Source organism: Cavia porcellus, unplaced genomic scaffold, assembly GCF_034190915.1.
Source record: "Cavia porcellus strain 051 isolate PalLab524CR breed Dunkin Hartley unplaced genomic scaffold, mCavPor4.1 scaffold_16, whole genome shotgun sequence".
NCBI classification, from domain to species: Eukaryota; Metazoa; Chordata; class Mammalia; order Rodentia; family Caviidae; genus Cavia; species Cavia porcellus.
Genome location: NW_026947499.1, coordinates 35444122 through 35466381, shown reverse-complemented (window position 1 = coordinate 35466381; position 22260 = coordinate 35444122). Strand labels below are relative to the sequence as shown.

The 22260-nt window shown below is 53.5% G+C and overlaps 1 protein-coding gene across 2 annotated transcripts; it reads right to left on the bottom strand.

Moving 5' to 3' along the window:
* Window positions 1-584: 584 nt before the first annotated feature.
* Glis2 (GLIS family zinc finger 2) lies at window positions 585-21641 on the bottom strand. Of its 2 annotated transcripts, XM_063226409.1 has the most exons (8): window positions 21505-21597; window positions 15159-15316; window positions 7116-7358; window positions 6085-6257; window positions 5317-5493; window positions 5112-5245; window positions 4913-5031; window positions 585-3488 (listed from the first exon to the last, which is right to left on the bottom strand). In XM_063226409.1, exons 3-8 carry the CDS (start codon window positions 7285-7287, stop codon window positions 2689-2691), a joined length of 1575 nt encoding a protein of 524 aa, XP_063082479.1. In that variant the 5' UTR covers window positions 7288-7358; window positions 15159-15316; window positions 21505-21597; the 3' UTR covers window positions 585-2688. The 2 variants fall into 2 exon arrangements, with proteins under 2 accessions (XP_063082479.1, XP_003477764.1); XM_003477716.5 differs by lacking the exon at window positions 15159-15316 and having other exon boundaries at window positions 21505-21641.
* Between the last annotated feature and the right edge of the window lie 619 nt (window positions 21642-22260).

Here is a 22260-nt window from a genome sequence, read left to right as displayed (position 1 = left end):
TTTCTCCTGTGCGTGTATCCCAAATCTAGGAGGCAGGCTGCTCCTTCTGCTTTTGTAGGCATTGTACAACTATGCTGGGATAGGAGGCAGAAACCATTGGTAGTCCAGGTGGAGGGGTGAGGATAGGACTGGCAAATGGCCCATGTGAGACCTGTCACAGAACTCCTCCACCCACAATGTCTGACTCCTCCCTGTGCCCTGCCAGGTGGCAACCCAGTTGACACCTTTAGGCCTTCCTCCCTTCAGGGTAGAGAACTTGGGTGAGGCTTGACTCTGGCATCATGAAGAGCTGGGCAGAATGCTCAGCATTAAGTTCACGGGACTGAGGTGCCACTTAGCACTCATGGCAGACAGTGGCACTTGTAATGTGCTTTAACCCAGAATCTTCTGTCTGTGCTCTTGCCACCTGTCCCCTCCCAAGCACTGCTGGTCACAGGTGAGAGTGGCACCTGAAGGGTCAAGGAGAAAGACACTGGTTGGGGTCTGTGGCTCTATAATTGGGAGAAACCATAGCCAGTCAGGATAGGATAGCCTAGGGGGTCAGGCAGCCCAGCTTCAGGCACATCCATGAGACACAAACCATCTTCGCAACTTACTTTTATTGTTTCTTTATAAACTTCCTCTCACATGGAGGAATATATTGTTATAGTCATTAGCTTATCTCTTTTTTTAAACTCTATGCTAACAGCAATGGAGCCAAGAGGAGGAAAAACATAAGCTACAATAGAAAGGCACTTAGAACCTGTTAAAATACTGATATCCTGGAATGTGCAACAACAAACTGACAACAACAAAAGTTCACTGGCCCTTCCAAGCCTGGTCTATCACAGAATCACATGCTGAGCTAATGTCACCTTCCAGTGCCCTGTTCCTCTGCTCCTGGGCTTGAGTCCCAAACCCATGGTCCCCTAACCAGGGACTTAAGGCCTGGGACTCTGACAGGGATAGGGGACTGCTTGGGTCTTGGATGGGGCCCAAGAAAAGGAGACCAGCTCCTTCCTATTTGCTCACAGCCCCTTCAAGAGGCAGAGCTAACGTGGCCAGGCCCTGTCAGGATTGGGCTGTTAGGCCCATCAGCCAGGCAGGCCAGATCAGGGTGACCCCTCTGGGACAGAAGGGCAGTCCAGCAAAGGGTGGGGTCAGCAGAGCTGCTCAGAGGAACTTCAGGGATACTGAGGACCTCACTGCCACCTGGAAGCTCTTTTGTTCTAGTTGACAGGTAAAAGGGGTTGATCACTCTGCAGTCAGTGGCAGGGCTTTCTTAGAAGCCAGAGCTCCCAGCTGCTGGCAGAGAAGGAAACAGCAAGAGGCGTGGTATGTTGCAGGGCCCAGATTCCTGGGATTGGGTAGTGGGCCTGTGGAGCACACATCTCCAGCGTCCTTGAATTATTCTGACCCCTGCGGAACAGCTAGACCCTATTCTGAATAGCACAAGTCATAGGGCAGCTGGCTGGAAGTGGAGGAGAGACTGCCTCTAGGAAGAGCTCAGCTAGGGAAAACTACAGGAAGCAATCCTGTCACAAGTAAGGGTCCTTCCTCTAGCCAGCTGTTTTCCAGTAGAGGGGCCAGGCAGGCATCCTTGGTGGCCTGTCCTCCTGTAAGCCCAGGACCTTCAGTCCATAGCCTCTAGAAATCTCTTTAGGTCCTACCTGGTATGATTTGGTACCCCCAGACCTGGAGCTACCTCCCAGCCTGGGGTGGCCCAGTCAGTCTCCTGCAGGGTGTATTTCTCAGGTTATGTACATTCCTTACCCAGCAGCCTCAGATGCTAAGGAAGCTAAAGCCCAGGCTGGGCCAGAGGGCTAGATCCCTTGGACCTGCTTCCCATACTTCCAGTGTGCCCAAAAGGTAGAGGGAAGAGATTCAGGGGCAGGGACAGATGAATGGTCAGCTATCTCTTCTCTTTCTAATGTGGCCAACCTCTGCCATTGCTGTCTGATTTAGGCTGGGCATAGGGGTAGGGGCAGCTGACCAAGCAGGCCTCCCTCTCTAGTAGTCAGGGAGGCACTTTGTCATAGGGGTAGGCAGGGAGAATGTGGCATCTTCCTGTGGCTTAGCTGGGCCTGCGTCTATCTTGCTCTCCCTCCAGAGGGCTGGGCTAGAGGGAAAGGAGTCAAGAACCTGGAGCTGGGGCTAGGTGAGCCTAGATGGGGGTGAGACCTCTGATCCTTGGGGACTCCTCCTTATGGCTCACATTAAAGGAGCCTGACACCAGCAGGCAGGGTAGATACTATCCTACACACCCCACTGCTGAGACTTGGACAGCAGTCTCTGCTGGCCCCTAGCTGGCAAGTGGGCAATACAGGGAGGAAAGGAGACCTGCCCAAGTCAGCCACAAGATGGAGGCACCAGAATAGGAGGTCAAGAAGGTTTGAGGGGGGAGGACAGGCAGAAGTGGGCCTCACAGAAACTATGGGGCAAGATGGCCAGAGGTGAGTGAGGCCTGAGCAGCACCCAAAAGCATGGCTCTCCTTGGATGGTAGGTCCTCACTTGAGAGCTGGAAGGCCAGCACTGACCTCCTAGCACCATCCCTGCTGCCACCTCATCTGAGGCTGCAGCTGCCTGGGGAGCACAAAACACCAGGCCCCAGGGTAGTGGAACATTATTGCTGTTTCACAGAGGGGTTTCTGTTTGTCAGGGCAGGGGCCTGGAGTTGTTGGCTGCACTGCATAGTTGGGCAGACAGGCTCAATTCACCACAGCTGGTTTGAGCAGCACGGAGCCTGGTGGGATGACCACCCAGCCAGGGGTTAGTGCCTCTGGGCTGTTGGCTGCTGAACTGACGCCCGTGGACAGGTCCAAAACAGTGCCCGGCAGCAGGGAGAGTCCATCAGGGCTTGGCCGGGAGCGACTGCTCTCCGTCCTTTCAAGGGGAGTCTTGCGACCCTCTATACCCAGTGCCCGGGCAGGCACCAATCCATGACCCTTCTCCCCCTCAGCCTTGCCGCCAGCGGAGCCAGCGAGGAGGGAGACCACAGGCAAGCCCAGTCCACCAGCCCCAAACGGGGAGGGCAATAGTGGGTTCTTAGCCAGATTGAGGGGCAGAACAGGGCTTGGCAGCCCAGGGCCCATACTCCCTCCACCTCCACTACTCCCACCATTGCCACAGGCCAGGGCACTGAGGTCAAGGGGACCTGGGGCCAGAGGCAAGGGCAGGCCAGGTAGACTGGGACCTCCAAAGAGGGCAGCAGGGTTAGGAATAATGATCTGGGCCCCACTGACGTAGGGGCCACTGTCAGGGGCAGGCAATGGTGGTTTGGGGGGTGGGCGCAGCTGTAGGAGCTCCTGCTGCTCATGAGACACAAAGTGTCCGTGGGCTTTGATGTGCTTGCGCAGTGAACTGGGGTCCGTGTAGCGCTTATGGCAGCCTGGCATCTTGCAGTAGTAGGGCTTGTCCACATAGTGGGTGCGAGTGTGCTTGAAGCGATCACTTGAGTTGGAGTAGCGCTTGTTGCAGCCCTCATAGGGACAGATGTAGGGTTTCTCACCTGCAGGAGTGGGTCATGTGAGGGGTCTTATCCCCTTACTCACACTGTTCACTGCCCCACCCTACCCCAAATCACCTAGAACACTTGCTGTCTGATTGGGGGCATCCCTAGCACCTGACCCAAGATCAGACCCAGGTAGGGGTAGCAGGAGGAACCCAGCATGGTTAGGCCCCAGCTCTCTGCTGTGTCCTTGCTATGGATGCCTCAGTTCTGGTGCTACAGATTAGGTGAACTTTGCTGGACAGAACTTGACCTTAAGAGATCATAGGTACTGATCAAAAAATACAGTTAAATGTTAACCATTTTAAAATCTGTAATAGTAAAAAGCACATTGCCACTAATCTCCATCAAAATACTGCCCCTCACTTCAAACACACTTACCCCATTGTTTTTGCCACTTCTTGAAGAAGTTCTAGAAGACCTCTTTCATGAGTGTCTTTAGTTCAACTGTTGTGGCTACTTCAGTGTCCTGAATTAATTCAAAACATTTACCTTTCATGATCATTTTGACTTTGCAGAAGAGCCAGAAGCACTTGGTGCCATATCCAATGAATAAGGTTCATGGGGACACAGCTTTTTCCAAGCCTGCCTTTCTGTTGGATAGTGCTCAGTAGGCGCATTCCCTATATATATATATATATATTTTTTTTTTAATTTTTTTTTTTTTACCACACTCAAGACACTCCCAGAAGAAGACTTCAGCTGGACTTCCAGAACTGCTTCAAACAGTGGCAGGAATGATGGGATAAGTATGGCCAAAGCGAGGAAGAATATTTTGAGAAGAGGTTTATAGTAATTTTTTTTTTTTTTGAGAGAGAATTGCTGTGTAGTCGAGGGTGGCCTCAATTTGTGGTGATTCTGCCTCAGCTTCCTGAGTGCTGGCATTACAGACATATATACTGCACCCAGCTGTAACAATTCATTTTATTTAAATGTGCTGTATATTTTGAGCAGTCTCTGTAAAGTTATACAAAGGTTTTGCAGAGGCCTGGCTGATGGAGAGTACTAAGTGCTGGCTACCCTTTTTATTTGGTAGCCTTTCACCAAATAGTTCAAACTAACTGAATCTTTACAACTTCACTGAACCTTTGAAATGCAGCTGGTCCAAATAGAGATGTGCTGTGAGAGGGTAAGATACACACCAAGCTTCAAGGAAAGACTGCATGAAACAAGTGGGTTTTTTGGTGGTGGTGGTTGGATTTTTTTGGAGATGGGGTATTGCTATATTTGCCCAAGCTGCCCTAGAACTCTTGGACTCAAGCAGTCATTCTGCCTTGGCCTCCCAGTTAGCTGGAACTGTAGGCATATCCTAACATCTAGTTTGCCCTTCATCACTAAAGTCCAGTCCTGCTTTAGAGATCCCTGACACTGCTTCCAACCTGTCCAGCCCTCCTTCATGGACTGAGACTCCTGTGATCTCTCACCTGTATGGGACCGGTTGTGGATCTTCAGGTTCTCTAAGCGGGAGAAGCTCTTGTTGCAGGTTGGGCAGCGGTGTGGCTTCTCATTGGTATGTGTGCGGATGTGGATGAGCATCTTGTACCTGCTCCAGGGAGGGCATGGAGGCACTAAGCTCACTGCATACCCAGCCTCTCCCTCCTTCCCTTGTTCCCGCTCCCTCACCTGGCATTGAAGCCTCGTCCATGGCGGGCACAGCCCTCCCAATGGCAGCAGTAGCCTGCATCTTTCTCAGGCTTGACATGGTAGTCATTGACGTGGTCCACCAGGTCTTGTAGGAGCTCGAAGAGCTGGTTACACTGCAGGGCCAGGCAGGGTCTGAGCAGGATGGCCACCCTGGGCCCCACCACTCTTTCCCACCCCTACTCACCTTAGCCCAGCGACACACCAGCTGCTTGGGTAGGGGCAGCTCTGGTGAGAGGCACTTGTCCTTGGTGGGGTTGAGGAAAGAAGAAGCAGGCAGGTGCAAGGCACCCCCAGAGCCCAAGGGTAGGAAGAACTGAAAGGAGCTAGGGACGCCATCCAAATAGCGTAGTGGCTGGAAGTCCTAGGATAAGAGGGCAAGGGGCAGAGCTGGTTAGTGCCCTGTTGAGACCCTCTGGCAAGCCCAAACTCCTTCTCTCTTTTGGAGTGGATTGAATAATGTCCCCCCAAAAATACATTTAAGCCCTAACCTCAGGTTCTGGTGCCTGTGACTTTATATAGCAGTTTAGTCTTTGGAGATGAAGTTCAAGTTAAGATGAGATCCTGCTGGATGAGGGTGGCCCTAAACTCAGTGGCAGGTATCTTTATAACAGGAAGGAAAGGGAAATATGGACACAGAAGCACATACAGAGGTACAAGTCAAGAGAAGTCATGTGAAGATGGAGGCAGAGATTGCAGGAATGCAGCTACCACACAAGGAATGCCAAGAGTGTCAGAAGCTATTAGGAGCTCAGAAAGGCAAGGAAGGTTCTCTTCCTGGAACTTTTAAGGATGCTTGTCCCTGCCAACACCTTGATTTTACACTTTAGCTTCCTGAACTATGAGAGAATAACACATTTCTGATCTTTTGAGTCTGCCAGTTGTGTAGAGCTTGTCACGGAGCCCCCAGAAACCAATACACTTTACCCCTTAACCAACCCTTACCCCTTCTTACCGAGGCAGTGGGCAATGGAGGCAAGTCCCCATTGCCCTGACGCTCAGGGGACAGTGAGCTGCTGCCATTGGGGGAGTCCAGTCCAGATGGCGGTGATAAGCTGAGGTCTACCAGAGGGGCTGCAGAAAAGCGTCCATCCACCTTCTCAGGGAACTTAGGGTTCAGCAGGAAGCCTAAAGGAAAGGTACAGTTCACTCAGGAGATGCTAGAGCCAGGAACCAGAAGTCCTGGTGGGCAAGGTCTCTATCTCCATTGTAATCCTAGGAGCAGACATCAGCCATGTCTCCAGTGTCTCCACAAACTAAAGGATCCCCAGGTACTTAAGAAGCAACCTATGCAGCTAATAGATGTGATGTGATGATATCGCTTATTGTTTTTGACCTGTACTTCATGAGAACTCAGCCATGGAGTAAGACAGGAAATAGGACCCATTTTATGGATGGGATTGGTCTGCCACACAAGGTGAGTAACAGAATAGTAACTAAAACATAAGATACCTGGCTCCCTGTGATAGTTTTTCCCAGGCCCTTTCTTGCCTCAGTACTCCCTTCTATAAAATGGTAGGTATGGGCTGCACGCTTCCCAAGCCTTCCAACTCAGATTCCGTTTTCAAGGTCCACATGGATGTAGAACACATGGGGTGATTGTATACTGGACACAAGCACCGAGCTTTTGAGACACAATTGCTGGGCTGAAGGTCCCCAAACTCCACCATCGTTTGATAAAAGTCTCAAAGTCTAGGAAGTGAGGTCTTGGGACTGTTGCTGTTACTCTTGGACTCTCCCCACACTACCTCACATTCTCCTAGAGGCCCAAGTTTGAATCTTGTGTCCTGATGCCAGCTACATTAACTGGGTGGCCTCCCTTATCTAAAGCTAAACTAGGAGTATGAGTGGACAAGCATAGGGTGACACTCTAAACCAAAGCTGCAAGGGACTACAGTATAGCTATGTCCTGTACACATCTTAGCCATCTTTACTATCACCATGGCTCAGGCCCATCTGAGTCCCCCACCCTGCCTTGTGCAGTACCTGAAGGTGGGGAGCCTGGGGAGCCAGGTGTGGGGCTATCATCCACCAGGCCCAGCTCCCTGTGCAGAGTGCGGTGCCGGACCACACCCAGTGTCCTCTCCCTCTTCTCTCTCGCCACCCGGAGCTTGGTGATGCTCAGCTTCAGGTCGAGCGGCTCGTCCAAGGAATGCATGGTGATGAGGGCTTAGTGTCAGAGGGGGCAGCAGGCAGAAGAGGGTGACCAAATGGTCTTTAAGCAGGAACCTGGAGAAGGATGGGCTATGCTGTGACACTGTGACCTTGCTCCTCTTCAGACTGTACCCATTAAAGCACACAGGAACTGAGGAGGGAGATGCTCTGAATAGCTTTAGCCAGCCAGAATTATTAAGAGAACCAGTTCTGCATCTACTCCCCATGAATCTCTTGGGGAGCTAAGCTCTTGTTCATTCATATTCATTTGTCTGTCTCATGTTCATTCATACTCATGTGTCTGTGTCTGTCTGTCTCTGTGCTGAGGAATAAACTTGGCCTTGTGCATGCTAGGCAAGTGCTTGCTCTCTCACTGAGCTATATCTCCAGCCCCCTTTTTATTTTCCCTTTGGTATTAGGCATTGAACTCATGACCTTGCACTTGCCAGGCAGGCACTGTGTTGCTAAGCCATATCTCCAGTCCTCCCTCCCACTTCTTTTTCCTTCAATCTTATTTTTTCACACATAATCTCACTGTGTAGTCCAGGACTGGCTTTGAACTCATAACCCTTTGGCTCAGCCTCCTGAGTAGCCAGGGTTACAGGTGTGCACCATCATATTCAGCATTCATGCCCTCCATCTTGCCATGAAAGTGAGATTTTTCAGACTCAGGCACTTTGCTTGCCAGACATGTGCTTACACTGCTGAGCTAAATCCCCGGCCCAAAAGTGACTTAAACAAGTGCCTCAAGTGTGCAGAGCTACCAATCTCAAGACCTCAAAGATAGATCTTCCAGAACTGGCCGGCCAAGACCTATCTGTCACTTCTGACAGAGTGGGGAGCCTCACCTGAGGATTCTGTCCAGTCTGAGTCCAAAGACCCAGAAACAGACTATGGGAACAACAAGCCTCCATCCACAACCTTCCTCCAAGAGGGCACTTAGTATTTTGAAGCTATTAACTGCTGAGTGCCCACTTGTGGCCAGCGAGCAACTGTGTCACCTCCAAGGAAGCTAGGCTAAGAACCTGTCCTAGACAAACCATACAGAACTTGGCTTGAAGAGTTGGGAGCACAGGCAAAGGGTTCCACCTCCCAGGTACAGCCAAAGAGAGCATCCACAAACCACTGAGAGCGCTTCTCCTAGCGGCCACCAGGGGGCAGCTGGGGACTAGCCAGGTCAGTCCAATGGAGACAGGCGTGGTAGAGTAGATCAACTTTTAAAAAATCATTTATACATTGGCTTTTTGTTGTTGTTATCTTTTACTGGTGATAATGTTCTAAGTTTCATGATATAATTTTTTGTACTAATCATTGAACCCAGGGCTTTTATATTGTTACACCCCCAATTTCTAATTTTTTACTTTGAGACACTGGATAAATTACTAAATTGTCCAAGCTGTCCCCTGCCTCAGCTTTCCAGACTGCTAGGATTACAGGTGTGCTACCAGGCTTATTTTGTAATTTCATTTTCATAGAATTACTCACTGGTAGTGAGTTAGATCCCTGGTACAAAAAAAAAGAAAAGAAAAGAAAAGAAATTACTCACTGGTGTTAGCTGTCCACATATAAATGGAATTGTGGGTTCCACTGACCTACTGTCCTGTCCAAACTCACACTTTATTTTCCAAGCAGTAATCTCTTCCCCCACTGGGGGAGAAATTCCTGTTCCTGGTCTTCATTAGTTATGACTAGCACACTTGAAAAATCTCTCTGCTAACCGAGTGTCATTGTGAGATTCTGTAACTCACTAAATTTAATATAAAAGGGTGGACATGGTGGACATACCCACCATTTGGAAAGTACTTGAAATGCCTATACCCCATGTCCTTGGGTGCTAGAGTGGCTCATATGAATTTGGTGCTGTCTGAATGCTCTCACTGGTGTATGTCAGCCCTACATGCCCACTCACTCCTCCTCTAGGCCAACACTTTGGTCTTTACCTGGTCCCCAGCCCCTGTCATCGTTTCCCCTGGGCCCCCACAGACACATCAGATTGTCCCTTCCCTCACTCAAGACTTTCTACTTGCATGACATCTCAGATTCCATTGCATATGGCTAACAAGGGGTCTCTGGGCACAGGGAGACTGTCCAGCCTCCCTGGCCTATGTCATCAAAGCACAACCAGCCAGGTGCTTCTACCCATGGGACCCAGGTCTGACTTGACCCTGTTAAAGCGGTCAGATCTGTTAGGGCATCCCGGGAAGGGGCTTCCAGCAGTACAAGGGGTGTGGAGAACAGCATGCCACCCTTTGTGCAAGGACCCAGACCCAAATTGGCAAGTGGATGAATGACAAGGATAAGTGGCCTTGGTGCCCCACTTCTGTTCTCCTTGAGGGGATGGAGCTACCTTGTGCCTGAATCCCTCCTCCCCACAGACACACAGTTATGTCTGTCTGTGTGTCTGCCTGTCCTTCCACCTGTTTATTTTTAGACACAGGCCCAGTCCAACCTCCCTGAAGCTCCTCTGTGCTAGGAGCCTGGAAGGGAAGGAAGGAAGTAAATATTTATGCTGATTAAGAATTCAGGAGCCAGGAAGGGCTGGTGGCCTGGTCCTTATGCTGGCCCAGGGCCACAAGCCTCCCCATAGCCCCTGTCTTCACCCTAGCCCCTCAATATGGAGAACAGGACCATAGGGCAGGATAGTTTGGGAGCTGAAAATTCAAGGAGACACTGGCAACACTGCCCAAGCAGCAGCCTTTGCCACCTGCCCTACCACCACCACTGCCAGAGGGAGCTGGAAAGAAGCCATGGCACTGGGTCACTTTGGTTTAGGATCTTTAGGGAATGCTGCCTCCTACATAGACCTGGGGAGGACCCCAGGAAAAGCTTACATCCCTGGGTAGGACCAGGCACAGCCCCCAAGATGCGAAGGGGAGCCTCCCCTGATCAGTAGGCCTAGTCCCCAGGGGACCCCCCCCCCAACTTCCTGCTGCTGAGTTCTGCCCAGGGAGGCAGGGGTTCATTCCCAAGGAAGCCAGAGTCCAGCCCAGGCACACTGCCTCTGGTTCCTGGGAAAGAGGAAGGAGCCCCTACCTACCAAGGCCCATACCTCCTAGCACCCCCACCGCAGGCTGGTGCTAATTTTTTACTCTGAGAGAAGCACCCCCCCCCCCAGGGAGAAAAGAGCCTGTGACCTCTCCTGCTCTGACCTTGGCCAACCTCAAATGTCCCATCCCTATCCCCAGGCGGCAGCAGCTGGTCTAGGCTCAGCTCTGCTCTGGAGGGTACAGAGGTTTTATAGAAGAAAAGCAAGAACCAGGTACCTGCTGTTCTAGAAGCCTGAAGTCAAGCACCTGAGAGCCAGCTATGCCACCTGACTTAAACCTCAGGAAGGGGAGAGTCAGAGAATGGATAATTGGGGCATGGTGAAGGGTGATGCAGTTGCCTGCTTCATTCTAACAGGGCAAGGTTAACTAGCCTTGGACTGGGACCTCCTCAATGTGTGTGAGACCCAGCCCCAAGGTGTATCTGTTCCTTGGATTAGTGTAATCCCTGAGCACAGAAGCACAGTTGGGTTCTCTCTGGCTACAGTGCCAATGTGTGAAGGACAGAGTACACTGCATGGCTTACACCAATTCCCTCTATGCCTTAAAGTAGAACCTCCAGTACCATGGTTTTCCCATGAGTTGGATGATGATGTGCCTCAGCACTCTGCTGCAGTGACAGGGAGCTGCCATCAGTGACTTAAGGGCTGACAGACTGAGATGTCAAGACGTAGATGGCCAGTGTACTGTACAACACCCCCACGTGCAAGGCCCCACAGGGAGGCTGTGGAGGTAGTCACTGGGCTTTAGTGCTATGCAGCTCCTGCAGCTGCAAAAGGAACTAATTAGAGAAGAGGGAGGGAAAGGAAGCAGTGTTGGTGGGAGGGAGGAAGCATGAGGGGGTGTAGGGACCACCAGGGCAGTGGGGATGGGGCACAGCCCTCCCCCACCCCTGGGTGGGGTTACCCAAGGGGTGGGCTGCCCCCCCAGGGTGGGCTTCCCCCCACCAGGGCGAAGACAATGGCTGCTATTGTGCACTGTGCAGACGGGCCCCCAGCTGCAGGGCCCCAGGCTTGCTGTGGTGGCCTGGGCGGGACTGTCTCCATTCCCACCCTCCTGCCAATCTGAAGGCTTGGCCCAATGGGGAAACTGAGGCTAACAGTTATCATTTTGATAGTAACCAAGTAGAATCCTGCTCTGGATGAAGCCCCCAAGCAGAAAAGAATGGCAGTTGGTTAGCTCTGAACCTAGAGGGGTAGAGGTGCATATGAGTTGGGGGTTAGGCTCTTGGCCAGAAACTGAGTTGTACTCTGTAAGAGAAGAGGCCATATCCCTGCCTACCCTACAGCAGCATGGGATCAGGTGAGTGGCTGAGTTTATCAGTGTTGTCAAGGGTAATGTGATGCACATCTCTTATTCCTAAAATATTCCTAAGACTTGCCCTTTGAATTCTGTTTTGTTTTGAGGGCTGGGGACACAGCTCAGTGTCATAAGTGCTTGACTGGCAAGTGCAAGGTTCTGAGTTGATTCCCAGTACAGGAAACAAAAACCTTGCTAGTCTGTTTTGCTTTGAGACAGGGACTCACTAGGTAGTTTAGGCTGACCTTGAACTTGCAGCAGTCCTCTGCTTCAGTCTCCTCAGTGCTGGGATTACAGGCATGTACCACCATGCCCAGCCTTTCGTCTTTGGTCTGGGCCTGAGTCCTGAGGACATACTATGAGCCTCTCACAAGTTCATGTGGTCTTACTGAACAAAAGGGGACATAACCTGGTCTGCTTATACCTGTCACTTAGGCCCTGCTCTGTGACCGACCCTTAGTCTGGTAGGGACCATCACTTCAGTATTCTGGTCTTACAGATGCACAAGTCAATGACAAGCCCAGGAACAGAAAAGGAAGCCAGGCATGGTGGCGCACACCTGTAATCCCAGCACTCAGGAGGCTAAGGCAGGAGGATTGTTCCAAGTTCAAGACCACCGGGGCTGGGGATTTAGCTCAGCGGCATAAGCGCCTGCCTTGGAAGCAGGCAGTCATGAGTTCGATTCCTGGTACCAATAAAAAGGAAAAAGACAAAAAAATAAAACCACCATGGGCTATGAAGTGAGCTCAAGGCCAGCCTGAATTGCACAGCAAGAACTTGTCTCAAAAAGACAGAACAAAACAAAACCATAACAGCATCCACAGCTAGCTGTTGATAGCAACATGCCAGCACTTGGTAAGACAGGTGCTGTTTCATTCCTACTTTACAGATGCAAAGGCTGAGGTACAGAGGAATCAAGTGACCTGTCTAGAGTCACATACCTTGTCTGTTGCAGACCTGGGCCTTTGGACATGGGAAGGGACAAAGACTCAGACTGGGTAGAAGGTGGCAGGGCTGGTTGGGAATGTAGCTCAGTGGTACGGTGCTGGCCTGGCAAGCACAAAGCCCTGAGTTCAATCCCTGGTACCAAAAAAAAAAAAAAAAAAGATGGAAGGGCTGACGGGGATGGGGAGGTAGCCAGGAGGTCTGGAGAGCTGAGGGTAGCACTGCTGCCAGAGCAAACGTCCCCACAACCCTGCATTCCTGGGAACCAGCTGTGGCTCCCTACTCTGGCCAAAAACTCCACCCTCCTTGGCTACCCAGCAGCAGGGGCTGGTGGCCAGATAGGCTTTCCTTCCTGACCAGGCAGCTAGGCAGCAAAGCAGGGTTTCAAACATGGGGTGGACCACCTGGGGCCCAACCTGGCTTTGCTGCTTCCTGCTGTAAGTCCTGAGACTTGTCATCCTCATCTGTAAAATGGGGACAATGGAGAAATCAGATGGAAAAGGGCCTTGGAGGGATGCTAAAAATAATAGGATCCCACATGGGGTTTTGAAGAGAAAGCAATGTAATACTGCACATCCAATCATTCCTGTTTCTCATAGGATGTGATAGCATCTAATATAGAGTCAAGCACATAGTAGATGCTTAGTAAAACTTGTCATGTGAATTATCGCCATTGCTGTCCACAGTTCAGTGAACAGTGGCTCTCCCCTCTGTGCCCACCACATACACCAAACTGGGAGATCCTTAGCTTTGGCTATTGGCTAGTCTATGCCTCTCAGAGAGCTTTGAGTATCTGCTGCTTTGTGGTATGACCCCTGCAGACCCTAGTCACCATCCAGAGCCTGACTGAGCACTGAGAGCTGCTGGAGAGATTTTATCAGCCTAGAGATAGAGGCCTTCCTCAGGGCTAGGAAGCAGCAGCCCTGAAGCGGGGCCCAGCAGACCCCAGAAGAGGGGCCAGGTGTTTGCCTTCCCTGGAAATCTCTGGCATCACAGGAAGCCCCTCCCACCCAAGGGGGGCATTCATCCAGCACCATACTCTAATGGGAACATGGTCCCCAGCTGAGCAACATCTGAGAACGATGTGTGTCTTGGAAACACCAGCTACTGCAAGTTCACAGCACAAATCCAGGCAGGCTGGCTAGCTGCAGCCACCTGCACCACACCTGGCTGGGTGCCTCAAACAGGTCCCTGTTAACTCTGTCTTGGTTTCCTCTTGGTAACTCAGGCACCAAGGTAAATGGTCCCGGGGATTCAGGGCATCCTGCAGGACAAATCTTGACCCCATTCCTGCTGCTGGAAAGGCTCCAACAACTAGAAGCATTGAGGATACCCATTTTGGGTCCTGGGGTTAAAATACCCCAAACAGTAACCTGGGCCTGCCACGGTCACCAAGATAGTTCAAACAGAGCTGGAACTGGAAGGAACACTGGCTGGCTTCCTACACCCCTCACCAGCCTTTACTACATATGCTTCCTTGTCACACGCCAGCAAAGAGGGTGACACTGGAATTGGGAGCCCAGTACATTCATACAGATACACTTCATGACCCAGCTGCAGGGCAAGCCTGGCACAAAAGCCTCCCCTAGTCCTGGTGGCCTGGGCCCCCATTAGGGGGCCCCCACCCCCTGCTGCCTGCCTGCCTGCAGCCACCTTTGCACAACTATGTCTGGTATTTTCCTGTCTGCCCAGTTTGGGGGGGGCAGTACATGGGGCCACAAGCACTGCCTACACCTGGGCCTCAGCCAAAGGAGAGTCTGCCAAGCAGCCCCCACTCCGCCTGCCTGGCCGGGAGGGAAGGACAACAGGGCTGGGCTAGCAAGCTGCCCAGATCCCTGGGAGAGGCCAGCAGCAGGGAAGCCAGACTTCCCTGCTGGACACACATCCAGCAAGGCTAGGCACAGGCATCACTGCTACTTCTGGTGGACAGCACACCTAGGCACACACCAGTCGTCTCTGGGAAGAGACCAGACACTGGCCAGTGTCCTGTAGGATGTGACTGGTCATCCTTAGGATCCCCAGACACATAGGCACATGCATGTGTGATACCGATACACAAACACATCCCTATTGCAATGTCATGATCCAACACTCAGGAGCTTATGCTTGGGGCAGGAAGTATAATGTAAGGTCTGGTCCCCAAAGGGAAGGAAACTTTCCCAAACTATGTCTGGCTGCAGGCAGACCCCAGACACCTAAGTCCCAGGGGGTCCCATGCCTGTGACCCATCCCTCCTACCACCCTGGGGCAGGCACCTGGCCACTGGGTGCACCTGCCAATTAAGAGGGCAAGAAGGGTCAGGCAGGCTCCGGACTTTGGCCTTTCCTGCCTGTCTCATTTATGTATTCCAACACCAGGCCCGCTGGAGGGTAGAAGGGGATGAGGACACATGACAGAGAAGTCAGATGAAACTAGGTCTTGAGGGAATACCAGCACTGGGGAGTGAAGAAAGTGTTAGGGTGCACTGCTCTACTGAGGTTTGGGGGGCAGATATCAATCAACCACATGAACATGGAGTGCAGTCATAGGGCTGAGGGAACACAGGGTCCTTCATAAGCTGGGACCAGCCAGCATAACCTTCACATACCATCTGGGTTCATCCTGCTGGCCTTATGAATGAGATGCTCTTCTCCCCATTTTCCAGACAAGGAAGTTGACCAAGGTCCCAGAGCTCCAATGATGCACAACTGGGATTCACCTTCTCATTCCAAAGCCAAATCTTTTTGAGCCTAAGGCTGCATAAGCCTTCAGGGAGAGGCAATAGAAAAGGAAGCTCATGAGGCAGTGGGAAGGGCTGGGCCAGAACCAGCACTTGGAAGCTGTGGAGTGCTGCACACAGCTGAGCGCTACCTGCCCCTTCAAGCCAGAGCATTGTTTTGAGCCCTCCCCTTCAGCACATCTTTTTCTTATCATCCTTGTCTCTGGAGAGCCTGAGGCACACCTCTCAGGCATCAACCAGTTCCTGCCTCACAGCCTTCCCTGTCCCCATACTCTTCTCCAGCAAGTCTTTCCTGATTGACCTCTTGTAGCTATACATAGGCTGTTCCTCCAGGTGTCCACGAACCTGCTTTCATCCCCAAGGCTGAAGGCAGGGTGTCTTCCCCAACAGTGGCTCTGTGATACCTGCTACAGTTTCCCCACTGTAAAAGGATGGGGCTGGCCTAGAGTGGAGCTGGAGTGAAAACATCCTAGAACATTCTACCTGCTCCCCTTACATAGCATCCTCACATCTTCTCTTTACTTCTAAACACTTGGTCTTCAGTGAACATTTACTGAGTGAATAAATTAGTTAATTTCTTGTCCCCACCATTCAGATGAGATAGATAAGTGTGGTTGGTGCTGGTTGTGGTGGTGGCAATGGGGCTTGAGGCCTAAGGAGCGAAATGATTTCCCAAGTTTAAGGTTTTTGGACCCCTCAGCAGAGATGTCTCTTCCTCCTGTCTGGGACACAAAGGATCCAGGTACAGACTGGGGATGGAGGACACAATATGGATTGTTTTGGTCATTTGGGATGCCTGGAAGGGCCCAGCTTCCTCTCCTGACACTACTACCCAGCCCTGGATCAAAACCCAGTCAGCTAAGCAAGACCAGGCATTGCCAGGGGACCACACAACCTCTGGATGCCACCCTTGCCGACCCCTGCTCACCCACTCTGGACAACAAAACAAATCCTGGAGCTGGGGCAGCCTTCAACCCCATCCTTATCCTTTTCCTTCTAAAGAGTAACACCCACTGGGCAGGGCCTTGCCAGACCTGGCCTGCTCTGGGGCCTGTGAGTCCACGGTTCACAGGACCAAGCAGGGTATCCCTGAAGCATGGCCTCCATAGCAGGAAGGGACTATCAGCCCTGGAAACTTCTCAACTGGAAGAATGATGGAAGATCCTACAGCCTTGGGGAGAGGGGACAACACAGCTGAGGTCAGTGTGCCTGAAAATGTAGGGGTTGATGGTACACATATAAGAGTGTGTGGCTCTGAGGAGAACTGGTCCAGGCAAGGACCTGCCAGCCAGACTGGGGGTCACAACGAGGGCAAGGGAGAGAGGATTCCTCCAGACACAACTCCATACCCTTGGCCCTTCCACTGGACAGGGGAAGGAGTGGACGTGAGGAATATTCTAGGTAGAACTGTTATTTCAGGGGTAAGACAGACAGTCCTAGACTCCAGTTCCCTTCTTTCCCTCCCTGACCCCATGCTCCCAAATTTCTTAGAACCTCAATTTCCCTGTCAGCAATCCCTGACAGCCTCTTTATGGCCAGGGTCCCAGTGGGGCGCTATTCTGTGTGCACATGGTACCCCAGTAGAGACCCTGTCTGGCAGGCAGGACTGTTTTCCTGGAGGCTCCTAGCCACAGGCTGACTCAGTCGATTCAACGTCTCCTGGGGCCTAGACCAGCTTCCCACTCGTCCTTGGCCATGACTAGAGGAAGGGACCAGGGACTGGGTTTGAGTTCCCTCCCTAGCAGCCATCTGCCAAGGCTGGGGCACATGTGTGTACATGTCACACTCACAGGCTGTCACACTCCCAGTGGTGGGCACTACCTGGCCTCTCAGGCAGTAAAGACAAAGAACATAAGGTAGCCCATGCTGCCTCCCCCTACAGACAGTACTTGGAAGATTCTCAGCCCCTTCTGGCTATCCACCAACAGGAGCATCTGGAGCAGATGGGAAGCCCCCCATTCCTCACCCAGAATCACTTCCCATGTCTGTGCCTCACAGGCCCCTCCCATCCTGGTCACCAGTTAACCAAAACCTTCACCCTTTCTGAGGGACCAGGAGTAGAAACCAGAGCCAAGGCCTGTACACCTGCCCAGCAAGGGGACGCTCACAGGGAGTTGTCTCAGCTGTAATAGCACAAGAAAGGTCTCTCAGGATGGACCTCTGGACTCCCTGAGGACCTATTGTGAAGCAGGCTCCTAGAAACTCTTATCTTTCGAAGATCCCTGAGCCCCAGATCAAGAATGGGGAGGAGGTCCAAGTCTCAACACCCACCTGATATCCCCCGGAAGAGGCCTACAGCTGGGGTAGGGGAAGCTCCAGGGAAAAGATGGCCCAGGGGTCCTGGGCACACAGCTGCATGGCAGCAGCTCACGCTACAATCCAGAGCAGGTTCCATTACTCCCCGGCTGCAAAGCAAAGCACCAGACCTCCCAGGCATCACAGTCCATTTGTCCTCCATCCTGAGCCTCAGTTTCCCAATTTGTCAAGTAAGGATAAATGGTTTTCTCACACAAGGTTAAACCAACAGTTTCCGGGGAGGGATGCAAGTTTCTGTAAAATCTACCAGGCCAGCAGAAGGCATTTATCCTGGTTGGATGTTTTTCAAGTGTCCTTAGAAAGTGTTCCCCCAACACTGTTCTACCCCCCAACTTATGCTATTGCCTCCTAACCCACCCAGCTAGGGACCTAAAACTGGAGTTTTATTTGCTAGAGACAGTAGAAGCTAGTGGGGCTAAATTTGAGTCAGGAAAAAAACCTGGGTCAGCCCAGGCTGCCCCTGTAGAAGACTCCCACATTGCCAGCACCACCAGGTCCTTTTCTGTTCCTGGGGTCAAAGCAGTGGCCCACCTCCAGCACATCAGTTTGTTCAGGTACTTGTTGAAAATGCCCATCCCCACCCCAGTCCTCACCTAGATTAGAATTTATCTGGGTGGGGTCACAGCACTGGGCTAACAGCTGTGTCCCATGAGCTTTGCTAGGGCTGTGGTACCCACACCCAGGGCTGGCAGCAAGCTACTACAGGGTTGGGTGTACCACCCAACTGGCCCTGATGTCCTCCAGTAGATGAATCCCCAGATACATATCAGAGCCTCAAGCCCATATCTGTGAACCCTTTGCAGCTCCTGAGAGAGAAGATTAACTAGACAGTAAAGGAAGCTGTATCTTTCTGTCTGGTCCCAGAAACACCTCACCAGTTGGAAGAGGGTCATTTCTCAGCACAGATCCCCATTGCTGAGGTGCTTAGCTGGGTAAAGGGAGGATCCATTCCTAGTACCTTCAAGGGGCCCCCCTGTCTTCAGTTGTCTGCTGTGAAATACAACAACCATAACCTGAGTAGGGGAGGGATTCAGGGATGCTTCGTGCAGCCTTGAGAAAGACATTGCCCTGTGCCATCCCCCACCTTCCAGCCCACCTTCAGGGCTTCACTGGAATCTTAATTTCCCACTTGGGCAAAGGGCTTCCTTAGCCTTGCCTGGAATACAGGAAGCTGTAAAGGCATGGGAGGCCAGGACCAGCAGCACCTCCCCGACCCCCAGCAGGCCTCCCAAAGAGTCCCACTGTAGATACCTCCCAAAGAGCAGCTCTGCCTCAGCCTCAACATCTGGACCCCCAATCACTGCAGCTACCCACCTCCCTCATCCTGGGATTGTCCTGACTCTCTAGTACTGGTTGTACTCCTTCATCGAAGTATAAAATTCAGATTCCAGACAAGTCCAGTGGGTAGATAAAAATGCACATAGGAAAATATGGGGAAAACACATTCTTGCCTCCACACCACAGCTCAGACCCTGTAAGGATTAGGTGGCCAAAAGACCCTCCCATTGTCTGGGGCCATGGCCAAGCCAACGGAAGGGTGGAAGGAATCTTGAGGCCTCTGTAGTAAGAGTTCATCCTCCCTCCTGATCATAAAGAGGGGGCTTGGTGCAGAACCTTGTCTTCAAGCAGACCAGTTCACCCTCTGGATCCCCACTCCTACTTCCTGAAAGGGGAGCCTGGGCAAAAGAAATGACTGTGGCTACTAGTTCACAGCTGGGCTTTTTAGAAACAAAGCTTTAGGGGGACTCAGTTCACATAATTGTTTAAAATGAGGTTTTGAGATGTCTATGGCATCCAGTTATTCATACTGGCTCCACCCACAGATAATTGAAAGTTGGCTTTTGTTGGATTTACTCTCCACTTCTCCCACCCCCCACCCAGTATTTTCTTGAATTGTGGAGCTCAGATAGCTCACCTTGCCTGACCCCTTGGTTTTGCAGATGAGGACACTGAGACCAAGAGACAGGAGGAGACTGTCCATTGGTGCTGGCACTGATACTTGAACCCAGGACTTTAGAATTCCAGGCTAAAGGCTTTTCCCATTCACTCTACAGGCTGTGGCCTGGCTCCACCAAATCCCTAAAGCCACTGACCCCAAAAGCAGTGGTGCCTGGAATTGAGGTGACTCACTCACTGTCTGGCTTCCCAGGATACCCCCTCCCTATTGGTGAGGGAGGGGCTGGCAGGTGTCCCGAAAAGAGAGCCAGGAGGAGCAGGGAGGCCCCCTAAGGGACCTGGACTAGGGTCACTCAGGGGCCAAAGAGCCCCAGCTGGAGGGATTTAACATCAAAGGTCAAAGGTCACAGACAGGGAAGGGCGGGCAGGCACAGGGGGTCAGCACTAATGGCAGCTCCGGAAAGGAGGGGGAGGGGAAAAGCCAAGGAAAACAAGGCTCCTTCCAAGGGGTCTCCATCTCAAAAAACCAACAGACCAACCTCCTGACACTGTCCCTTACTTGGCTGGCTGCAGGAAAGGTCAAGTAGAGCTAGAAGTGGATCGAGACATGGGGCTCCCAGGTGCAAGCCCTCCTCCAGAATGGGTCAGGGCCAGCTGGGAAGCCCAGCCTGGGCCCAGAGGAGAAAAGAGGGGGAGGGTTTCGAGGTCACTTGGGAGGGAAGTGTGGGCTGGCCTGGGACAGCTGTGGTACTGTGGCACCGCAGTGGGGGCTGGGGAAGGGTGGATGAGTGAGCAGACTGAAGGGACCACTTTTTCATTCCTTAAGCTTGGGGGCTTTGGGAAACCCTCAAAAGCACAATGTCTCAGGGCTGCTTGCTGCACCTTCCCTCCAGGATGCCAAAACAGCAGGATGGCTGCTGACAACTCAGGGTGCCAGGCTCAGAGGACCACAGATCAGACCCTGCCCAGATCAAGACCCACGGGAGCCCAGGCCTTGGCCAGGTCCCCAGCCAAGCTGGCTGTCCCTAAGTGTCAAGCATTCCCTCCAGAGCCAAGATCCTGGGCTGTGATGGCTGGGGGCCCAGGGCTCCTCCCAGTATCCTTTCCAGCTTCCCAGGCCCTGGGGCAGGGCTGGGCAGCTCCCTGCTACCATAGCTTCCCAGCCACCCTCTGGCTCAGCTGGGCGGGCCCTCCTGGACAGGCAGACAGGCGGCATGCTGCCCTGCTGTGGCCTGAGTACCCTGCTGGGCAGGGCAGTATGCCAAGGTCTCCAGGTGCCAGTCTGGATTCCAACCCCATCTCAGGGGGCCAGAGAGAAGCACAAGCAGGAATCTCCCTGGGGAGAGATGCACCTGCCTCTCCCGCTCCAAACCCACCTCAGGCGCCTTTGCATACCCCCTCTCCTGCGTGGCAGACCCTTGACCTCCTTCCCCTCAAAAGGCAGGAGAGGACCAAGCCCCCAGGGTTGACCCCCCAGGGACTACCCCCTCTTGGCCTTTCCAGGAGCGTTGGAGGAGCACCAGGAGGGAGACGTTCAGAGACAAGGAGGGCACCTTCCAAACCTCTTCCTAGAAACAGCCCGGGCGCAGTCATGGGGAGGGGCGGCTGCCTGGCTGCCCCAGCCAACTTCTTGCTCAGGCGCAGGGTGGTACCCTCTCACCTCGCAGTGTACCCTACCACAGCCGCCCAACTTCCCCGCTGAAGTTTGCGCCCGCCCCGGGCCCAGCCGCGGCTCGGCCCAGCCTCCGTACGGAGGAAGGGAAAGAGGGAGGAGAAAGACCGAGAGATCGGCGGACGGGGCCAGGGAACCGGCGAGGGAGGGAGGGCGCAAGCCAGCGAGCAAGCGAACGCAGGGGCCTCGGCAAGGGCTCACAATGGCCCGGGGCGAGGCGCGGACGCAAGAGGGGGAGGCGACCCTCAGGCCCTGCAACCCCCGCGCGGCACACGAGACCCCCCCCGCCCGCTCCAGGTCCCCGAGGCGCGACACCCGGGGGTTTCCTACCTCGGCGGCGGGGGCGGTCCGGCACCCGGCTGCGGGCTCCAGCGGTCTAGGGGCGGTGCGGGGCGAGCGGGGAAAGGGCAGGGGCGGGCGGGGGCCGGGGCTCGAAGCTCACGGGGAGCGGGCTCCCCTGGCACTGCCGCCCGGCGCCCGGCCGCGCCGCCACATCTGCAGCTCGGGCAGGGAAGGTGGCCGTGGGGGCCCGGCCGTGCGGGGATGTCTTGGAGGGAGGAGGAGGAGGGGAGGAGGCGGGAGGAGGGACCGGCGGGCGCGGAGGAGGGCGAGGAGGAGGGGCGCGGGGGGCGGCCTCCTTGCCTCGCTCCCTCCTCCCTCCCTCCGGCGCGCTCGCTCGCTCGTTCGCTCGCGCCCGCCCTCTCTGCAAACCCCTCGCGCCGCCGCGGCCCCAGGCCCCGGGCGCCAGCTGCCAGGCGGGGCGAGCGTGTCGGGGGGAGGGGGCGACCGGCTGGCCAGGGAAGGGAAGAAGAGGAAGACTGCCCCTGGAGCGGGCATCGGGTGGCAAGGGTGGGGGAAGGAGCCCCAACTGGGACGCGCGCCTCCCCCGTGCCCCCCCACGACTCCGCCCCTTGCCGGAGGGCAGCGCTAGGACACGGCCCGGAGGTAGCCCGGGGTGGCGGACAGAAGCCCGAAATATCCCGCCCTCGGGGTAGCCCGGGTGGGGGCGGGCGCGCGGGTCCTCCAGTGAAGCCCCGCGGACCGGGAAGATGGAGGAGGTTGCTGCGGCCGAGAGGGCGGGGACCC